The sequence below is a fragment of the Calonectris borealis genome, chromosome 18, assembly GCF_964195595.1.
Source record: "Calonectris borealis chromosome 18, bCalBor7.hap1.2, whole genome shotgun sequence".
Taxonomy (NCBI): Eukaryota; Metazoa; Chordata; class Aves; order Procellariiformes; family Procellariidae; genus Calonectris; species Calonectris borealis.
Genome location: NC_134329.1, coordinates 2228467 through 2246278, shown reverse-complemented (window position 1 = coordinate 2246278; position 17812 = coordinate 2228467). Strand labels below are relative to the sequence as shown.

Here is a 17812-nt window from a genome sequence, read left to right as displayed (position 1 = left end):
TTTTATGTTAAGCTACGAGAAGTTTCTTTAGTAAGGGTTATTTCAACTGTATTAACTCAACGTGGAATGTATTATTTTCCTTAAATTCCAAATTCTTGAAATACTGAGTTCTGTGTTCCCATCTAGGCTCATACATGGCTAATAATATAGACCAGATAATGAACGACAGGGAAAACCCTAACCCTGGCTTTCCCTTTCAAGCTAAAGTGGTGCTCATGACATCCAGTGGACAAGTCTTGAAGGATGGTGTCTAGCGAATAACATATTACCCTGTGTCATGCAGTTGGGAGTCTCGTGATCGCGACGCTGCAGCAGCATCACGAAATCTTGGCATTAACATGTTTGAATTTTGGGTTTGAGCGCTGTATGTAATATTAAATCCACAGATTTAAACTAGAGCTGGCTTTGGTCCTCTTCATGTCAGGATGTAGACCTCAAACAGGTAGCACTATAACTGTCAGGATTAACATAATCTGATTTCTGATGCAATTATCTCGCTGATTGTAGGATCTGATTGAAGCTTTTCTCATAGTTGGTATATTTATAAGCTTCCCTGAATGGACCGTCTGCTGTCGAGTCAGTCTGGTCTCCTCCTGTAGCTTCAGGTGAGCTCTCTCCTGCTTGTGGATTATTTCTGTGAAATTTATTCTCAGGTGCTTTATTCTCTTGGGGAGGGGAAAAAAAACCCAAACCCAACTTTCTCCTGTATTTAAAATTTAGTTGAAATTTTTTAACGTATTCAACAGTTCTTGGTGATAGAAGATAATTAACATGGGAGGATTTGGGGTTTTTTTCCATCAAAGAAACTTTATATAGCATGCAAGAGAATTTTATTTTAAACTCATGCAGCTGAAGAACTCTTTTTATGTTATATGCATTATAAGGCGCAGTTCAGAGTATGTCTGTGTTTTTAGTCACTTTGTGCACAAAATTGAACCGTATTTCAGAACAGATAGATGGGGAAGAGAGGAGTGAAAAGAGGACAGTAATGATTTTAGAGCCTCCAACTTAGAAACAGAAGGCTAGATGTTGAGATCAGATGTTGGGAGTTGTTTGCTATGCTGTCGCTATTTCATCTGTTTTGAGCTGGTGATTGGCTTGTACTTGATGAATGGCGTTCAACATCACCTGTCTCTTCTCATCAGCGAGTGAAATACTGCCTGGTTTTGCTCCTGTATTTAATGTTTGCACAGAGTTCTTCAACTGCTTGCTAATGTGAGCGTATCCAGTAGAATTAACCACTTGAAATGGATGTTATGAACTAACAGTAAGGGAAAAACAAATTTTAAATGATCCTTTAAATTGAATTTCATACTCTACAGTCTCTCTTGGATGATGTATTTAGGTCATATCTGCTTTACAGAAGCCATTACATCTTTCTTGCACCTTATTTTAACTAAAATCCTCCTCTTTGTTGACTGGTAAGCTTGCATTGTCTTTTCTGGTGTTGTAATGTCTCCAGTTCTCATGGAGTTCCAAAGACTTCACATCTTTTTATCGTGATTTTTCTTATTTAAAAAATGTGGGTTTTTTCAGTTTTGTTAACCACTGTGGCCCTTGTAAATAGTCCAGTTTTCAATAAATTGATCTTTATGAACTCTTATTTTCATACCAGTAGAAGGGCAGGTCTTATTGGTGACTGAATTTGAACATATGGGACTTGCCCAAACGTTTCTCTTTGGGGAGCTGTAGGACTGTAGAGTGTTAGCAGATCTTTGGAGGTGAAAGGTGTTTTAAATATCTTTTTCTTTATAAACTCTTTGGTACCATATAGGAGAGACAGAACTCTTTCTGAGGATCTGAACTGTGTATCTTTTTATAAGTCAGGCAGTGCAAGAAATACAGTCGAGGAGAGAGACCAGAAGTTTTCCTTGCCTAAATTTTGTATGATGTATCGATTAACCCCTCTCTTGCTGAAAAGTAACAATCATCCATCTTGGTTTTTCTGTGTTTGTAAATGACCAGAAATAATTTTGCAAGTTTAAAAAAAAAAAAGTGATCCCTTTTGTATTGGCAAGTGTTAATGACATTCTGCTTTTTTTCTCCTATTTGTACATTAATGTGAATACCTCAAAATTGGCACAGCTGCTGAGGTAAGTGTCTCCAGGTTTTGAAAATACAGCTGCTAGGATGTGCCATGAGTATTCAAGGTGATAATCTGTGAAACCAAGAGAGTTCATTCAGTTTTTAAGAATTACCTTCCCTTCCTTTTCCCTGTCCTATCCTTAGGTTAGGGAAAATGTGTTTCTGGGCTAGGGCTTCTTTTTTAGTGAGGGGGTGGTTCAGTGGGTAAACGTAATATCCTTTCATCTCCGGGTACCTGAACTCCTACATCAGTCTTCAGCCACAAGTCAAATGAGCCTGGTGACCTCATTCCAGGTCCTAGCAGACATCTGTCCACATCACAAGCCCATCAGGGCTGGCAGAGTCCCGGAGGCTGGCAGCCCGGGCGCGGGCAGTGTCCAGTGCTGGAACAGCAAGGGTTGCAGGTGCGTTGGCAGAATCGCGTTGCTGAAGCTTGTGCGCTGCCTGCCTGCACAATGCTTGGCTCTACTTCTTGCTACCAGCTTGGAGTCTTACTTTTTAACTCCAGTCAGATGAAAACTTAAAAGGAAAAACCAAACTACGCTTGTCTTTAGCTTCCTGTGTAACTTTTACGGCAGGTGTAGATATTTGGAGGACCGGGTAGTGTCTATGGCTGCCTTTTTTGGCTGCTGGATTTGCTGCAAGCTGTTTAGACTCTGTTATTTTTGCAGTCCTCTGTGTGGGTCTTTAAGCATTGCTTGAGGCTGCTTGGTGCTGCTCAGCGCATGTGAAATAAGAGTTCTTGTTTGCCAGCGTAAAGTCACCTTTAGGATGGCATGAAAGTCAATTTTCCACGCGCTCGGAGAAACGGTTGTGTTACCAGCTTTACACAATGACTTATATCTGGCAAGAGCTTGCAAAATAGTCTCTCTGGCTGATTGTCAAAAATTACATCATATTGGAGTAAACTGCTTTTAAATCAAACATCCATTATTCATGTATATTAACTGCTTTTTTAATTTTTTTTTTTTTACTAGCTGTTTTGTGTATGATTTACTCTTTTTCTTTCTCTCTGATTGTCTGTCTGTCTCCCTCAGCTGCTCTTTTTAAATCTTAGCTCATCTTTAAATTTATGGAGCCAGAACACTTATCTCTGTGTACAAGCATCAATATGCTGACCTTGCATTTGTTAATAGTCAAATTTTTTTGTTGTTGTTGCAGTGTTATGTGCCATATTTACAGTAGGCAATTCAGTACATTTGCACCGGGAAACTGTGCCCCTGAGGCTTGTAAACTTTGAAAATATTCTTTTTCCGCTTCCCTTTAGAAATAAAATTCAAACTTGCAGCAGTGTGTACCATATGTTGTACTTAATTTGATGACTTCTGCCACAAATGCATATGAAATAGCCTTATCGCTTTTGTAGATACTCTTTGAATTGAATGGTTTTCACCTGAGCAAAAACCAGATCCCTTTTTATTCATGGTGGACTTGAAATTTCACAACCCTTTCTTTTGTTGGCAATATTTGTGTGTATTCAGGCAATGTTTTTTCTGGTTGGCAGAGGGATGGGCAGGAGGAAAGGGGGAGAAACGTAATCTGAAAATAAATGCAAATTCTGTTCCCAATCTTGCTGCTTGTTCCTCTGCCTCTTTGAGCAACTCCGTTTTTTTTATTTTGATCCCCTGTCTCTAAAAAGACTGTTAGAAACCTCTATCCTAGACATTTTTTTCTGATAAAGTGGTTCTTTAATGTGCCCTGTGTGTTATTCAGCAAGGAAGAGGATGTAGGTTTTGAGTGTGGTTTTACAGTATACTTTTTGCTAATATTTATGCTACTCCGTTCAATACTTCATCTGAATAAGAACTAAATATCCTGTGTATACAGAGTGCTTCACCCAATTCTGAGAGACAGCTCAGTTTTTACTAGCCGTGCAATGTGGTAACTTTTGACAAGAAGCAGAAATGCGATTGCAGAGGGAAACTAGCTATTTCACAAAGCGGTTGTCTGCTGGCTTTCAGCCAGGACGGTGGGTTGAACACCCCTGCTCTTGTTGAAAGTACCACAGGCTCTTTGATAACAAGTGCTTGGGGATTTGTTGTTTTAATGTTCCATCCAAAAAAGACATCTCCAACAACACAGGATCCCAAAACACCTGCTGGGGTATTGGACATGCATGGAAGAGTTCCATCAACAGCATTTCCTTCAATTCCTTGGTTTTTCTTGGAAATATCTCAACCAGAGTACATCGACCACGCTTGACCTCACTTAGCTGCAAGATGTAGCAAAGCTCACAGCTTAGCTATTCTGGCTACAGAGACTTTAATTCTTTGTGAATTAACTTAGCCGTCTTTCTGGAGTTCTTGGACAGCATTTAAAGAGAGTTCCCTACCCACTGCTCTGCAGTTTCGTGAAGTACAGTAACTTTTCCTTTCTTCCTCTGCCTGGTCTCATGAATTTGCCAGCTTCTCGGCGCATCTATCTGAGAACGGTGGCCACAGGTTGAGACTTGCCCAACTCGACGGTAAAGAGGGAAATTAGTCTAATGCACTGCCTTAACAAAAGAGAGCGTATGAGCATGAATAATTAATACCACTAGTCTGTGGCAATCGGATAAAATGAAGTCCCATTTGCTCAGCCTTATTAAAAGAGAGAGAGAGAGAGGGAGAGATGGTAAAGGTCGTTAAGGGACTTGTAACATGGAAAGAATCACCTCTGAGATGGATAATGTGTTTTCTAATCTCTGTGGTCTTTAACTAAACATAATGGTAAAGGTACTCTGGCTATTTCTGGCTTGTTGAATTATTAAGCATTCTGGGAGATTGCTTGGCTCTTATCCAATAACTTAGACTTTTTCATTTCAACGATGTTAATAGGTAACACTTTTTATTTTGTGCGTTAGATCCTGATATATCTGCATAGAGTATTTAATGCTTTTCCTCCCTTGTGTCCCCGAAGTCCCACTGGGGGAAGGGATGCTCGTTAGAGTGTTATCCCAGGGTACTTCATTTCACACCCAAATGCTCTTGGTTCACTTACCTTCAGTTCGGTACCTATTAGGTCACTGATCTTGGGTGTCCATTATAGGATTATAAATATCTTTAAAAGGGTAATCCCTTTGCAGTGTGCATTATAGGATTATAAACCTCCTAAAGATCTTATGCTTTATCTGCCCTTTAACATACAGGCCCTTATTTCAAGTCCCTATTGACCAGGTATTTTCATTCTTTCTCCTTGGCCTTTGTAAAGAAAATCCTTGTTGCCTTGGGATATTATAGAAGAGCTCATCAGAAGTGTTCTAGCAACTTCAAAATTGTCATCAGTATGCTTTTAAAACCCCTGTCTTCAAGAAATTATTATTCAGACTTTAAAAAGCATTCTGAGTTCTTCTTGTTTCTTTACCTATCGGTTTGTCAGGATAAGGTTCTGAAATTCGTTTGCAGACCATAAAATTGCTCAAGACAGAAGTTGAATTTAAAGATAGGTAAAACCTGGATACAGAAAATCACAAAGAGAATCTTTCTTCCAATGATAGCTCTAATTGGCTAGAAATACACATGTGCACTATAAAATTAAAAAAAAACCAACCCAACAATCATTAAAAGAATGGAGACTGACGTGAGAAGAGAAGGAATTGGAGGGGCTAGGAGATGATAAAACAAAAACTTTTCTTCCAGTTTTGAGGATCTGAACCTTTATTTTTTTACAGATTCTTTCTTAGATGCAAACACTTTAAATTAGTGGCCATCTACAAGGTATGTGAGGAGAAATAAATAATTTTTCGGCTGGTGCTACCTACACATGAGGATTGCCACAGGTCTAAAATTGAGACTGCAAGCAGGAGAATATGTAATATTTGCTCTGATGTAAAACGGGAATCTTTAAAGGCTATGTGGAAGCAATTTTTCATTATAGTCTTTCATGGCCATAACTGAATTTTCAAGTATATATCATATGTTTATAGGATAGATGGGAGCTATGGTCATTTAGATAAATTAATAGTTTATGGATGTTCACTTTAAGTATTAGCCCCAGGGGACTTTTGAGAAAGCAGCATTTGGCCCTCTCCTCTCCAGAGTTTTAACGTACAGCTGGGAAGGGCTGGTTCAGAGGCTCAACTGGGAGCTGGAATATGTTGCTGTTGACCCGATCGTTTATTGTTCATAACTTGAATTCAGCAGTTTATTGAGTTTGTCTTTTGTTCAAAACTTTCCAAAGAGAAATTCGGTTGCCAGGCACAATATTAATTTCCTTTGCACTGAAAACCGTGCAAAGTACCTTTGCCAGAATGTCATTATCTCTGGGTTTGGTTAGTGAGCTGTTGGAAGCTGTGCTCCAAGTGAGAACAGGCTGTAAATTGGTCTTTACCTTGAAGACTAACATTTTCATGCAGTTTGCAGCAACTTTTTCATAGGTATGGAAGTTTAAATTCATTTTTTAGCAACTTTTGTGTCCTACGTCTCCCTGCAAAGGTAGTCTTCCTTGCTTTACAGAGCTTGGGTAAAATTGCTGTGGTGTTTTGAGTCTTAAGGATGAAAAATTACATGCTAAAGACTGGTCTTTGAGGCAGATAGCTTCACAAAGACAAGGCTGGGAGAGGGAACTAGTTGGGAGATTATAAATATTATAAGCAACTGAGGAAATCGGGTATGAATGTGTTGATTCTAATAGGGAGCTGCTAATATGTCTGAATAAAACCATGCCTGCTCTTTAGTTGGGAGAAATGGCAGGTGGAGGGAACCTGCAAATTCTCTGCCTTTCTTTGCAGTATTCCTAGAGATTTTTAAAGCTTCACTTTTGTTGCCTAGAGGCATCCATCACAAAATGATCCTGCTCTCTTAATTTGACCTTTCAGATGCTTACTAAAATTGCACAGATAGGAAGTAAAAGGCCAGGCAGCATCACTATCGCTGTTCTGGCAAATGTTGAAATAATATGTACAGAAAATGTGATATTTATTAACCTGCATGTGGATATAATCAGAAAAGTAGAAGTAAGAATATTGATGTGACATTGACATAGCCATGCTGATGTTGCCGTGGAAGGCATAAGTTTTTCCTGATGTTTTAACTACCATTACTCTTTTCATGGTCATAGGTTTCTTTTAAATTAAAGGAGCATCACTGTGAAGTGCAATAATGAAGTTTATGAAGTTATGTAAGACCAGGTGCTGTGCTGAGCTCCACTGGGCTTTGACCAGTACATTTTTTTGTTTCTAAAAATACTTGCTCTCCTAAATTGAAAGGCCGAAATAGATAAATCTCATCTGGCCCCACAGGAAAGACAGTGAACGTGATTAAACTGATTGCTGCGCGAAGGAGAGGAGGGTGAACAGACGGGAAACAACTCGTATCTTTCTTCCAGACTCTGGTCGAATCATCTTGGATGTTGCTTAAAATCAGAGTTGTTTTTATTCCTTTCCCATCTGAACTGCCACTTCAGATGTAATATTTCTCTTAATCTGTTCCTGCTGCGTGATCTGTACAAGAGCTATCAGCAGGGCCTGTCAGCGCTGAGTCAGTGTTCAGTTCTGCTCTTGAATTTTTGCTGTATTTGATTGAATCTTTCTTGCACAGTCCATCTGTCTAAACCTTCTAAACGTTGATTCTGTTTACTTTTTACTACTCTTTCAAACATTAAAATTGATGAAGACATTATTTGCTTTTCCATGTAAGCCTTAAAAATTTGACCTGGAGAAAATCTGTATGGCTTGCTTTGCCCACCTGAGAGCTATACCTATCTGATACTGGTTGGCAAGAGTCTTACATCCCTGCTTCTTGATGGATTCCGTTGTAAAACTTGCTTTCCTTATTTATGAGGGTGTTGTTGCCCTTATTAATAGGGATAGATCTGTATCTTGGTTATGTATTAGCATATTGAGAAATGAGTCTTGCAAACCATCTCTGATGGTAGTAAGTCTGCTCTACTTTGTGCTGCGGCAAAATGTAGTTGTTGCGCTCATGCTACATTTAGCCGGTGTTTGTTCTCTTTCTGCCAGATTCTTCTTTACAATCTGGAAACAAGTCAGTGTCTGAAGAAGATGGGCAACTCGATAGGTGACTTTACGTGTGTCAACCTCCAGAACAGTCCTCCAAACATGCTTGTTACAGGCAATAAAGACAGAAGGTAGGTACTACCAAGAGCTGTAACCCATCTCAAATTAGCTTACTTCTGTCCTGCTGTCCTACATCTGGACCTGCTAGAATTTGTTTCTCCTCTAATGTTTCAAATGCAGCCTGCATGAACTTCAGGAACAAAATATTAGGTAATAGTTGGATGTGGCTGCCAGTTTGCTTTGTTTCAGAAAGCTCCATGGGAAGACTTTCTTTTTAAGCCATTTGGTGGACGCAGTTGGTGTACAGCCCAGCGAGACCACTTGGAATATCTTCCACTTCCCCACCACCACCCGCAAAATTAGTTTGGCATTTAAAAGCTCACTTTCTGATATTAAAAAAATAACCTAAGGGATGAATCATGGAGGATGAGATGGGTCCGTCTGCCAAATGATGTCAAGAGTGTATTTCGGAACACTGTGATGTCCCTCAGGTGACAAAAAAAAGAGACTTTCATATGAACAGATTCCAGCTTCTATTTAGCTGATTAGCAGCTTTCTCTTTAACTCCTTGGCTTGGGGAGTAGGATTTTCCCAGCACAATATCTGGTGCCAGGAATGGACGCACTGGGAACAGTCAGTGCGAAAGGATTAAAGTGCTTAAAAAGACCCTTTGAGTCCAATTTTTAGATTTTCTTTTTTTGGCTAGTTATTTGTGGGGTCTGATCCAGTGCACCAAAGGAGATGTGGGATGGCGAGGAGCCAGTCTCTAATGGCTCCCTGTTCCTTCCCTCCTCCTTTCTGCACTGGGCATCAGGCTGCAGGTGGTGGTCTGGTGTGGTGGTGGGTATCAGATTGTAAGGCGGATACTTCCCCTTGCCAAATCCCAGACCTCTGTCCCGCCAGTGCGGCAGCTTGCGAAAATGATTATTTTATCAAACAGCTTTTTTTTCCTTTTCAGTGAATAGGCAGTGCAAGCAAACCTCGCACTTTCTCAGCAAAGCAGATAAAGGAGGTATCCGAAGTTTGACACGTGTAATTGAATCCTTGGGAGTTTTTTTCCTCTAAAAGCAGATAATTGATTTTCCAAAGCACCCCAGTAAAACTACCTCCAATTTTGATCTCTTGCACGATGATGGGAGAGTAGATAAAGTTGGTATCCCTTAAGTGAGATTGAAATTTACTCCCTTCCTACTAGAGTAAATGTCTGCGCCCTTTCCCCTCCAGAAAGCTTTTCAGTTTTTTAGCTCAAGCATTGACTGAGTTCAGGGGTTGGCCATCAAGAAGCAAGGAGTTAGGAATCAATAGTTCAGCAAATAGGTTTGGCGTCCAGGAGACAAGACCATGTGTATCTCAGAGGTCAGTTCCTCGTGTGGTGCTGCGTGAAGGGTATTAATAGGTGCTGGGCATCCACAGGTGGGATGTGGCTTGAACCTCCATAGCCCTATTACGGAGCAAGTGTACTAAATAGGGTCCTTGCCGTGCGAGTTCAAACTGCTGATGGCCAGTGGGGAGATGTATTGCTGGAATTAAATACAGCACTTTCACAATTTTACTGGTATATGCTATTCTTTTATTCAAAGCCATGATTTTGAAAAGTAACGCAGACCACCCTGTTGAAGTGAAATGTTTTTGGTACGGCCTATAAAATCTCTTTCCATCAAAAAATACTCCTGAAGCATTGCTGATGTATTTGGTTACTTAGCTGTGCTTCACACTGGCAAGAGATCTGATAACAGGGAGCTTGTGCTGATGCACTGCACAGCAGCAGCCTTTTCTTGGTGGAACCTAAGATGGTGAATAGCCTTGGGAAAGCAAACATATGGCAAGCCCAGTGTATACCATTGCTGAAAAGTGTGGATCAAAACATGTATTCCATGGTCTCCTAAAGGCAAGTGAGCTTGCTTCTAGGATAGTCTAACAGGAGAGTCAAAGCCTCGTCACGAGAACACCTTCCTTACAGCTCCCTTGAGCTGGGATGAATCTGATGTGCTCCCACTGAGCCCAGCTGTTGAGGCAGGAGGTGGAGGGCCGTGCCAGGTCTGCGTTACAGCATCACATTGGATTTGCAAAATGCTTTTCCTTTTTTTGGTTGTTTTTGGTGTTTTTATTTTTTTTAAGCACATCTAAACAACTCAAGTGTGCCTCTAATTCTTGCAAGGGTGTGCCAGAATGGACACCTGCCTGAAACCTGGGCCCTGGCTAATGAAGTAACAGGACACAATCAGATCTTCGTTTCCAACTGTGCTTACCAAACAGAAGAAGCTTTGATTGCTGTGCAGAATACATGCAGTACGACAGGGAGAGCGCTGGGTGTGAACACTTCCAAAATACCCCATCCTTGCCCAAAGCAGAGCTCTAATATGTAGCCAAAGCTTCTCGCTGCTGGAGTTGGAGAAAGCAAGAAGTCCTTTTCACCATCAGCAACTGTTGTGATGGGGTTTTCCTAAGGGTGACTGCGGAGCCACACAAAGCGTGCTCCTCGCTCCGTTCCAGCATGTTTGTCTGCGTGTCAGATGGATGTCGCTCTGTTGGAGTTTTGGACTGTTCTGCTGCCTTTTATTTCAGTTGCTGAAATGTGTTATTTGTAAAATCATATGATGCAATCTCCATTTGAGAAAGGAAAAGGAAAGACTTGCAACACCATTAGGATCGTAGCAGGGGTATGGAATAAAGTACAGTTAATGTGTTGGAACAAGTGTGCTTTGGCTTTTTCTGGAATTAATGTGTACCTGATGGTTTCATTCGTGATAGCCATCAGCTGGGAGGAACTTTCTCTGGCTTCTTTTCAAATCTGAGATCAGTAATTCCCCTTTAATTCTGTTTTCACTCGCTGCATTTTTTTTTAATCGCTTATGTACTTTGCTTTATCTCTTAATCTTGATATATAAGGACCAAAAACCATACTCCTTTGTGATATGTGCTGTGTTTAAAACTTAACACCATTAGCTTTAACTGGTTTTGTGGACTTACTGCAGTGGTTGAAATCCTAAGCTCTTTTTCTACAGTTCTGCTTCTGGCTGAGTCCTCGATACGTTTCTCTTCAAAATGCCTTGTCTGAGTGATCAATAATTTCTGAAAACCAGATATACCTAAAAGCTGCCCGCAGTCAGTAGTTGCGTTTTTGAAATCGGAAGAGATACTGATTGCTGGGTGCTTGTGGATAGCTTTGTTTCAATATTGGTGATTAACTCAAGCGTATAAACCTGTAATTCCCTTGACTTGTCTTTTGAATTGTCATGCATTTAGGCTCTTTCTAAATCTTCGTAGTAATAGTCCTTTCCTTGATCCTTATAATAATATTACCCCTCAGCCATAGTGGGTTAGGTACCAAGGGGTAGGATGTGTTAGCAGTATGCCCAAAACACGGTACTTTATGCCTCACGGCATTGCCGACATTTTGGGAGGCACAGATAAAGGAGCTTTCTCCAAATTTCACTTACATTTTATATCACCTAGGACTTAAAAGAGACAGAGAGGTCCTGCATGGTGGGAGAAGTCTGCCTCAAAAAATCTTTGATAATAGAAGTCAGAGTGAAGATTCAGCGGTGGAAAGTGTCCACCGTATTGGATTTCTGGCCCTGTGGTGGCCGTGGGACTACTGCTGTCCTAGACATATTTTCATAACCCCAAAAGTACTTGTGCTCTCAGAACCCACAGCTGTTTTTATCTCTGTTCTTTATTTGCTTTCGTTTAGGGTCAGGGTATTCGATCTCCGCAAAAGCGAATCTTTGTGCTCCTTCTATGCTCACCAGTTAGGAGTGTCTGCCGTCCAGATGGATGACTGGAAGATCGTCAGTGGAGGAGAAGAGGGCTTGGTCTGTGTGTGGGACCAACGGATGGGCACCAAACTCTGGGAAATGCATGCCAGGTAATTTTGTCTGCGTGGGGTCCTATTGCAAGGGTGTTTAGCAGATCTGGCTGACAGGAGGAGTGTGGGAATGGGATGATCCAGGACCAAAATGATAATATGCCCGTGTCTAAAGCTTCTGAGCGTTCTGTTTAGTTTTCATGTGATTTGGGAACAGATTGCCTCCCCACCTGGAGTCTTGTGCGTGTTTCTGTGTGTGCCCTTTAGCTGTCGTAGGCTCTTTACTCATTAGTTAAAAAGAGTGGTTCAGTCAGCTTAAGGGAGCATGGAAATTGTTTCCCCTGGATTTTCCGTGAAGTTCCGTTAGTGTCTTCTCCCTGCCCCATCCCCAACCAGTATTTACAGTATTGAACCTTGGATTTAAAATGCTGGACTCCTGGCTGCTGTCTTCAGAGTGACTGGTTGTGGCTGTCTCCATCCGCTATATCCGTACACAATACCTCTGTTTCTGTTGACGTCATTCACGGTAACACATCATTACCAGTAACAATCAAAGCCAGGCTGGTATTTAAACTCATTTAAATATTAAAATACCAGTTCTTACTGAAAGCACAAGAAGTACAGTACTGAAAGTACAAGCAGAGATCAGTATCCTGGAGCTGACAGAACAGTTGCTACAGCCAAATTATGATTTCCTGATCAAGGCACAATTCCCAGGGAGTTAGCGTTGTCTGAATGAAGACCTCAAGGATTTAGCCCCTTGTAATTCTGAGTGATATCCTTCAAAAAATCAGGATTTATCTGTTCTTTTTTTTTTTCTTTTCTTTTTAATGCATCTTCCCCAAAGAGAAGCTAGATGAGGTATTTACAGGCAGAGAAGTTCAAGTTGGAGTTGTCATTGATTAATAGCAGGTATCTCCTTCTCTTTTGACCCTGTGAATTATAAAGCCCGTTGTGATGGGGCTGATGCAGTAAGGACAATATTGCATTGATTATCTCCTGGAGCAGCACTAAGGAGTATGCCAAGGAGGGCAGGCAGCGCAGATCTGAGCTTTGGGGGTGTACTAAAAGTGAAACCATTAGATTAAACATTTTAAATACTGTTTAATCTATAGAGGAATCAGAAGGGATCACTTCAGTCAAAAAGGCCTTCATAGATAAGAAGGGGTGTGTGTTGTTATCCATGCCTACAGCACAGTGTCATGAATGGAAAGCAAGGGCAGAAGCTAAGGGAGATGACAGGAGACACGTTAGGGTCACGGAGATGAGCCATCTTAATCTGAGAAGGTAAGTTACTCCTGCTTGAACAGTAAATGCTGTTACAATGGTTCAGGGTTAGTTTATTCACCAGTGAGAGGAAAAGGAATGCAGATCAGACCTCTTAGCTTGTGTCATATAGTGCATTTCTAAATCAGCCATAGCTCAGTGCTTGGCGGTGTGGGGGTCCTGGGTGTCCCCGTCCTTCATTTCGGGAAGCATCCTGCTCTTCCCAGGAGTGTGGTGCTGCAGTCCTTAAAGCAGCAAAGCAAGCAGGCAGCCCGGATCCCTTGCAGTCTGTGTGCTGCCAAGTGTCTAAAATATTTTCTGGCCTCCACGTGTGTTCTGGTAACAGCCCACTAGATGGGGATAAAAGCTGTGTTTATCTGCTCCAGACGGGAGGAGAAGAGCCAAAGGTGCAGGTTCCCAGCCTCTGGCCATAGAGAGGGCGCTGATTTAAATGAATTCTTGTTTAATCCAGAGCGGTGCCTTTACTGCACTTGGATTTTAGGAGTCTAATGCAGGTGGCATCTCACCCAGTGCTGTTGGGTTATTTTTCAGACATCCAGTCCGCCACGTGTGGTTTAATTCTCATAGCCTCATCACTGCAAACATCCCTGATGAGAAAACTCCCCGAGGCGCCAGCATCACGGACGATGACCTTACCGCACACCGCAAGTGAGTAAGCCAGCTCTGAAGGGTAGGATTTTTGGCACTGCGAAGATCTGCTTTACTACATATTTTAAAATGGCACACTAAGCACCTGCATCATGATCCAGAGCAGTAACAGAGAAGGTATAGCATCTAAAAAATAAAATTAAAAAAGTTTAAAGATAAGGCTTTCAAAACCATTGATGAATTGGCTCTTTATTTACTTCTGAGCACAAAAAAGCATTTCTTTTTCAGCAGGGGAACGTAAAGGCCACTGACGCCACACAGGGAACGCAGCCCTTTCCTTGCTCTAAATATTAGTAATGATATCTCCTCCTAAAGGAAAACTACTGGTATTTAAACTCCAGGTTTTGGTATTTGCATCTTAAATGGCTGTTAGCGTGTCTAATTGAACTATCAAACTACAATGTTCTTATCTTCCCCCTTTCTGAATAGATTAGAAATGTTTCAGCAGATAAGTCATGTCTCTCAGTGCTAAAGTGAATGATTCACCGTTCGTTTCCAGGGCTTGGTGGGGTCCCTGGAAGGAGGCAGGGAGGGAGTTTTCTGTTAAAACTGCACAGACAGCCCTAGTGCAGAAGGGATGGGTTTTTATATTCAGCTTCTGAAGCATCAAATTTTGATCCTTTATGGCAATCTCTAACTTTGTTCGTTTCCCCTGTTGAAATATATAATTAAGGTAAAATGGTGTGTCCTGGTCGTGTTTTGTACAGGCATCAAGGAATCATTTATGCCTATGAGTTCTCGGTGGACCAGTTGGCTGTAGAAAGCATCCTTCCTATTTGCCGCTCTTCCTACGATGAGGTGACTGGTTACAACTACAACATTGGCCTTGCAGTACCCTATGATAACATTTAGGTAACTCACTTTACTTGGCTTCTGTGGTCCGGCCCTCTGCCAAGCACATGGCCAAAGGCAGAAAGGAGATGCACTCGGGACAAGCACCCAGAAGATGCAGGCACATCAAATGGGCTGAGCATTTGCCGAAAACTTGGGGATATGAACCAGAACAGAGAGTATGGCTGCCCTCGAGCATATCACTAAAATGTGTGGCTGCACAGATGTTCAAAGGTCCACTATGGTGGAACGGAGAGGCTGAAGAGTGAAGGGGAACAGTACGCTTCCGTGTAAACAAAAATGTTCCTTCCTGCTGCCTGTGGGAAAAGTGCAAGAGCCCCGAGTGGCAAACCGCTGAAGCGGTAGGAGGCTGCGAGCACGTTGAGGAGTTCATGCCTATCCTGAGAGGGGGGAAAAAAACACCAAGGACTTGGAAAAAGCATCTTGCTGAGCCACATGTTTGAAATTTCTTTCCTTGTAATGAGCTGCTCATTTTTCTTTTCCTGTGCATCGGAATGTGTCTAGGAACAGGACCATGCACAAAAGGTTATGGTGGTTGGGAGAGGGGAGTATGATGGAGAGAGGGAGGGGAAGGTTGGCCTTGGCCAGGCTGGATGCTTGGAAACTCAGCAGGCCACATGCATCAAAATTATTTTAAAATAGATTATTTTTTGAGGTCTCTAAAATTCTGGATTAAATGTTTTCTAATTGTATATGTACATGTGTTTGTGGCTTTTTTGTTCCTAAGCCTTTTAGGGTGAACTAACCCCTGTGCACTGCAACAAAAGGCTGTCATGTCTCAGGTTAGTTGTCAGGTATGTTCTTTGCTGGATCACGCCCTTCCACAGCACCTGGAGGTTTTCCCCAGCTGGCTGGGGCTTGGCTTTCTGATGCTGTCCTCACTTCCCAGCTGGGAATTGATCATGTTGGTGTAATGAAACAAAAGGGATGAACTGGCCGCAATCCCTCTGCATGGGTAATGAGCACTAGTGCTGTGGAGAAGCATCCAGGCTGAAGGGTAAGACGTGGTATCTCAAGTGAAAATGAGGAGTAAGGCTTTATCTTAAACCCAAGTTGCACACAGGTAGAACCAGTTTCGCAAACAAGAGCTCAAGTCCTGCGTGGATATGTTTTATTGTTTTAAAACTATTTTATGGTTGTGATTTGCCCTTGTAAACTTACTGGTGCAAGCCAAAGCCATGTAAATTAAGTTTAAATTGAGGTTAAGTTTTAACTTAACACCTTTTTGCTGGCTTAATGGAATCAATTTAAAAGTACACTGCTGGGGAGGGGTGCAGGAAATGTGCCCAAACCTGCAGGAGAGGGACTGTCACTGAGGTGGCCCCTGGAGAGCTTCGTGCTGCCCTCCTCCTGCCTGGAGAGAGACATAATTTCACAGCTCTCCATTGTCTTTGGCTTGGGGTGGTTTTCCATGACCCCTAGGCCAACTTTCACATGTGTGTTTGGTTTTTAACAGTTAGCTTTTTCCTCGTGATGGACTGAAGCGCAAGGGGCAAATCATTCTGTCTGACCAATAAATTTTATCTTTCATAAAGCTTTGGTCTTTTTTTTTTTTTTTTTTTCCTTCCTCTGCCCTTGCAGGAAGCCAGCTCCCTTCCTTCATTCCTGGAAGAGCAAGAGGTGGCACGGATACATAGTTTGGACAAGAGCTCAGCTGAAACCTGTCAAATAAATAATAGTTTCTGTTGCACAAATGATTTTGTGGGTTGCTCCAGCCCTGTGTCTTCTGATGTGGCTGAACAGAGAGAGCTTCTGCCGTCATTGTTCTCTTCCTCTCTGTGCCGTGACCTGCTGCCCCATTCTCACTTAACTCACTCTTGGCTCGTTCTGCCTTTGACTCTCCTTACCTTGTCTCATTATCTCAGGACAGCTTTGTTCTTTCTTCATCCCCCTGCTGCAAGTAGCAGATAAGTTTGTCTTGCGCCCGCGTGTGTCGAGCCCTTTTCCTGCAGTCCACCTCCGGACTTCCCCGCTCCTTCTGCACTGCCTGCGGCAAGGCTGCCTCCGCATTGCTCCTTGACCATGGTAATCCCTGAGCTGCTGGAAGACGGATGCTTTGCAGCACCTGCATTTGTAGAAATGTTTGCTTTCTTACGCAGAGAAGGCCTACAAGTCATCAATTCCTTGGGGACCAAACATCAACCCATCCGGATACTAGAAGGCTTGCATCACCTCCAGTGGAGAAAGAAATTCTCTGTCCCCACAGCCACCCTTTCGCTGGCTCACGGCCTGGATGCAGCTCCTCTGGGTGGATTGGAGGATGGTCCTTTTGGTCTTTTTTTCCTATCACTGGAGTTCATTTAGGCAGGTTGTACCACAGCAGAAGATTGTGTATGTGTTTAACTAGCATTCATAATGCAAATGAGGGCACTTAGGCTGTTGGAGAGTATCCATGTTGGGAGTTTAATTTTTGTTTCTGAAAAGGGATGTTGTCCTACTTCACTGGGTAGTCATTAACACGGGGCTGAAGTGGGTGCTGGAGTGTGGCAAATGCAATCGTGACTCTTTACATCTTCGCCAGGGTTAGGTGACTTTTAAATGGAGCCTCTTCCCTAATAACTTTGAGAGCAAGAATGGAGTCACCATCCAATCTTTACAGGAGATAGATGCCACCTTTGGATTTCCCATGTGGCGACTCCCTAGGACTTGTTAATGCTACCAGTTTGTGGTGGGTAGGGGCAAAGGTGGGCTCTTGTCTCGGCGGAGCCCTGTTGTCCCCCACAGGCAAAGGTTGCCACTCGAGAAGGGGGCTCCTCTTCTGTGCGGGGTGGTGGCAGGGCTGCTGGCAGGGGTTCGCGTTGCGGAGCTGCGGTCGGGACATGGACCAGGGTTGTGGATTGAGGCAGAGGTTGGGCTGAAGGTGAAGGCTCACGCTGTGTGAGAGCGTGGTGCAATGTGCCAGGCCGGTGACCAGCAGGCGGCTGGGTATTGGGGACAGCTAAAGAATCAGAAGGCATCAAAGGAGGAAGTATTTTGGGGTGAAGAGCCTCAAGAACAACTTCTGGTTTCTATTGTTGATGACAGTGATCCTTAGCAAAAAAGAGGTGTCCATTGTCTTCATGAGAAGGATCCCTGGACCTAAGTTTCTTCCCTACAATTCTCCAAAGAGAATATATGATCAAAGGGGGAGGCTGTCT

At 42.5% G+C, this 17812-nt stretch overlaps 1 protein-coding gene across 5 annotated transcripts in view; it reads left to right on the top strand.

Annotated features, from left to right (window-relative positions):
* FBXW8 (F-box and WD repeat domain containing 8) overlaps nt 1–16209 on the top strand; it is a 52468-nt gene extending 36259 nt beyond the window's left edge. For 3 of the 5 annotated variants that reach the window (XM_075167243.1, XM_075167242.1, XM_075167245.1), the window contains 4 exons: nt 8024–8151; nt 11775–11948; nt 13707–13823; nt 14531–16209. In XM_075167243.1, coding sequence (XP_075023344.1) covers nt 8024–8151; nt 11775–11948; nt 13707–13823; nt 14531–14675 — 564 coding nt within the window. In that variant the 3' untranslated portion in view covers nt 14676–16209. Of the gene's footprint in view, nt 1–8023; nt 8152–10238; nt 10741–11774; nt 11949–13081; nt 13167–13706; nt 13824–14530 lie in introns of those variants that run through there. The other 2 variants (XR_012676385.1, XM_075167244.1) reach the window with 2 other exon arrangements.
* The last annotated feature ends 1603 nt before the right edge of the window (nt 16210–17812 follow it).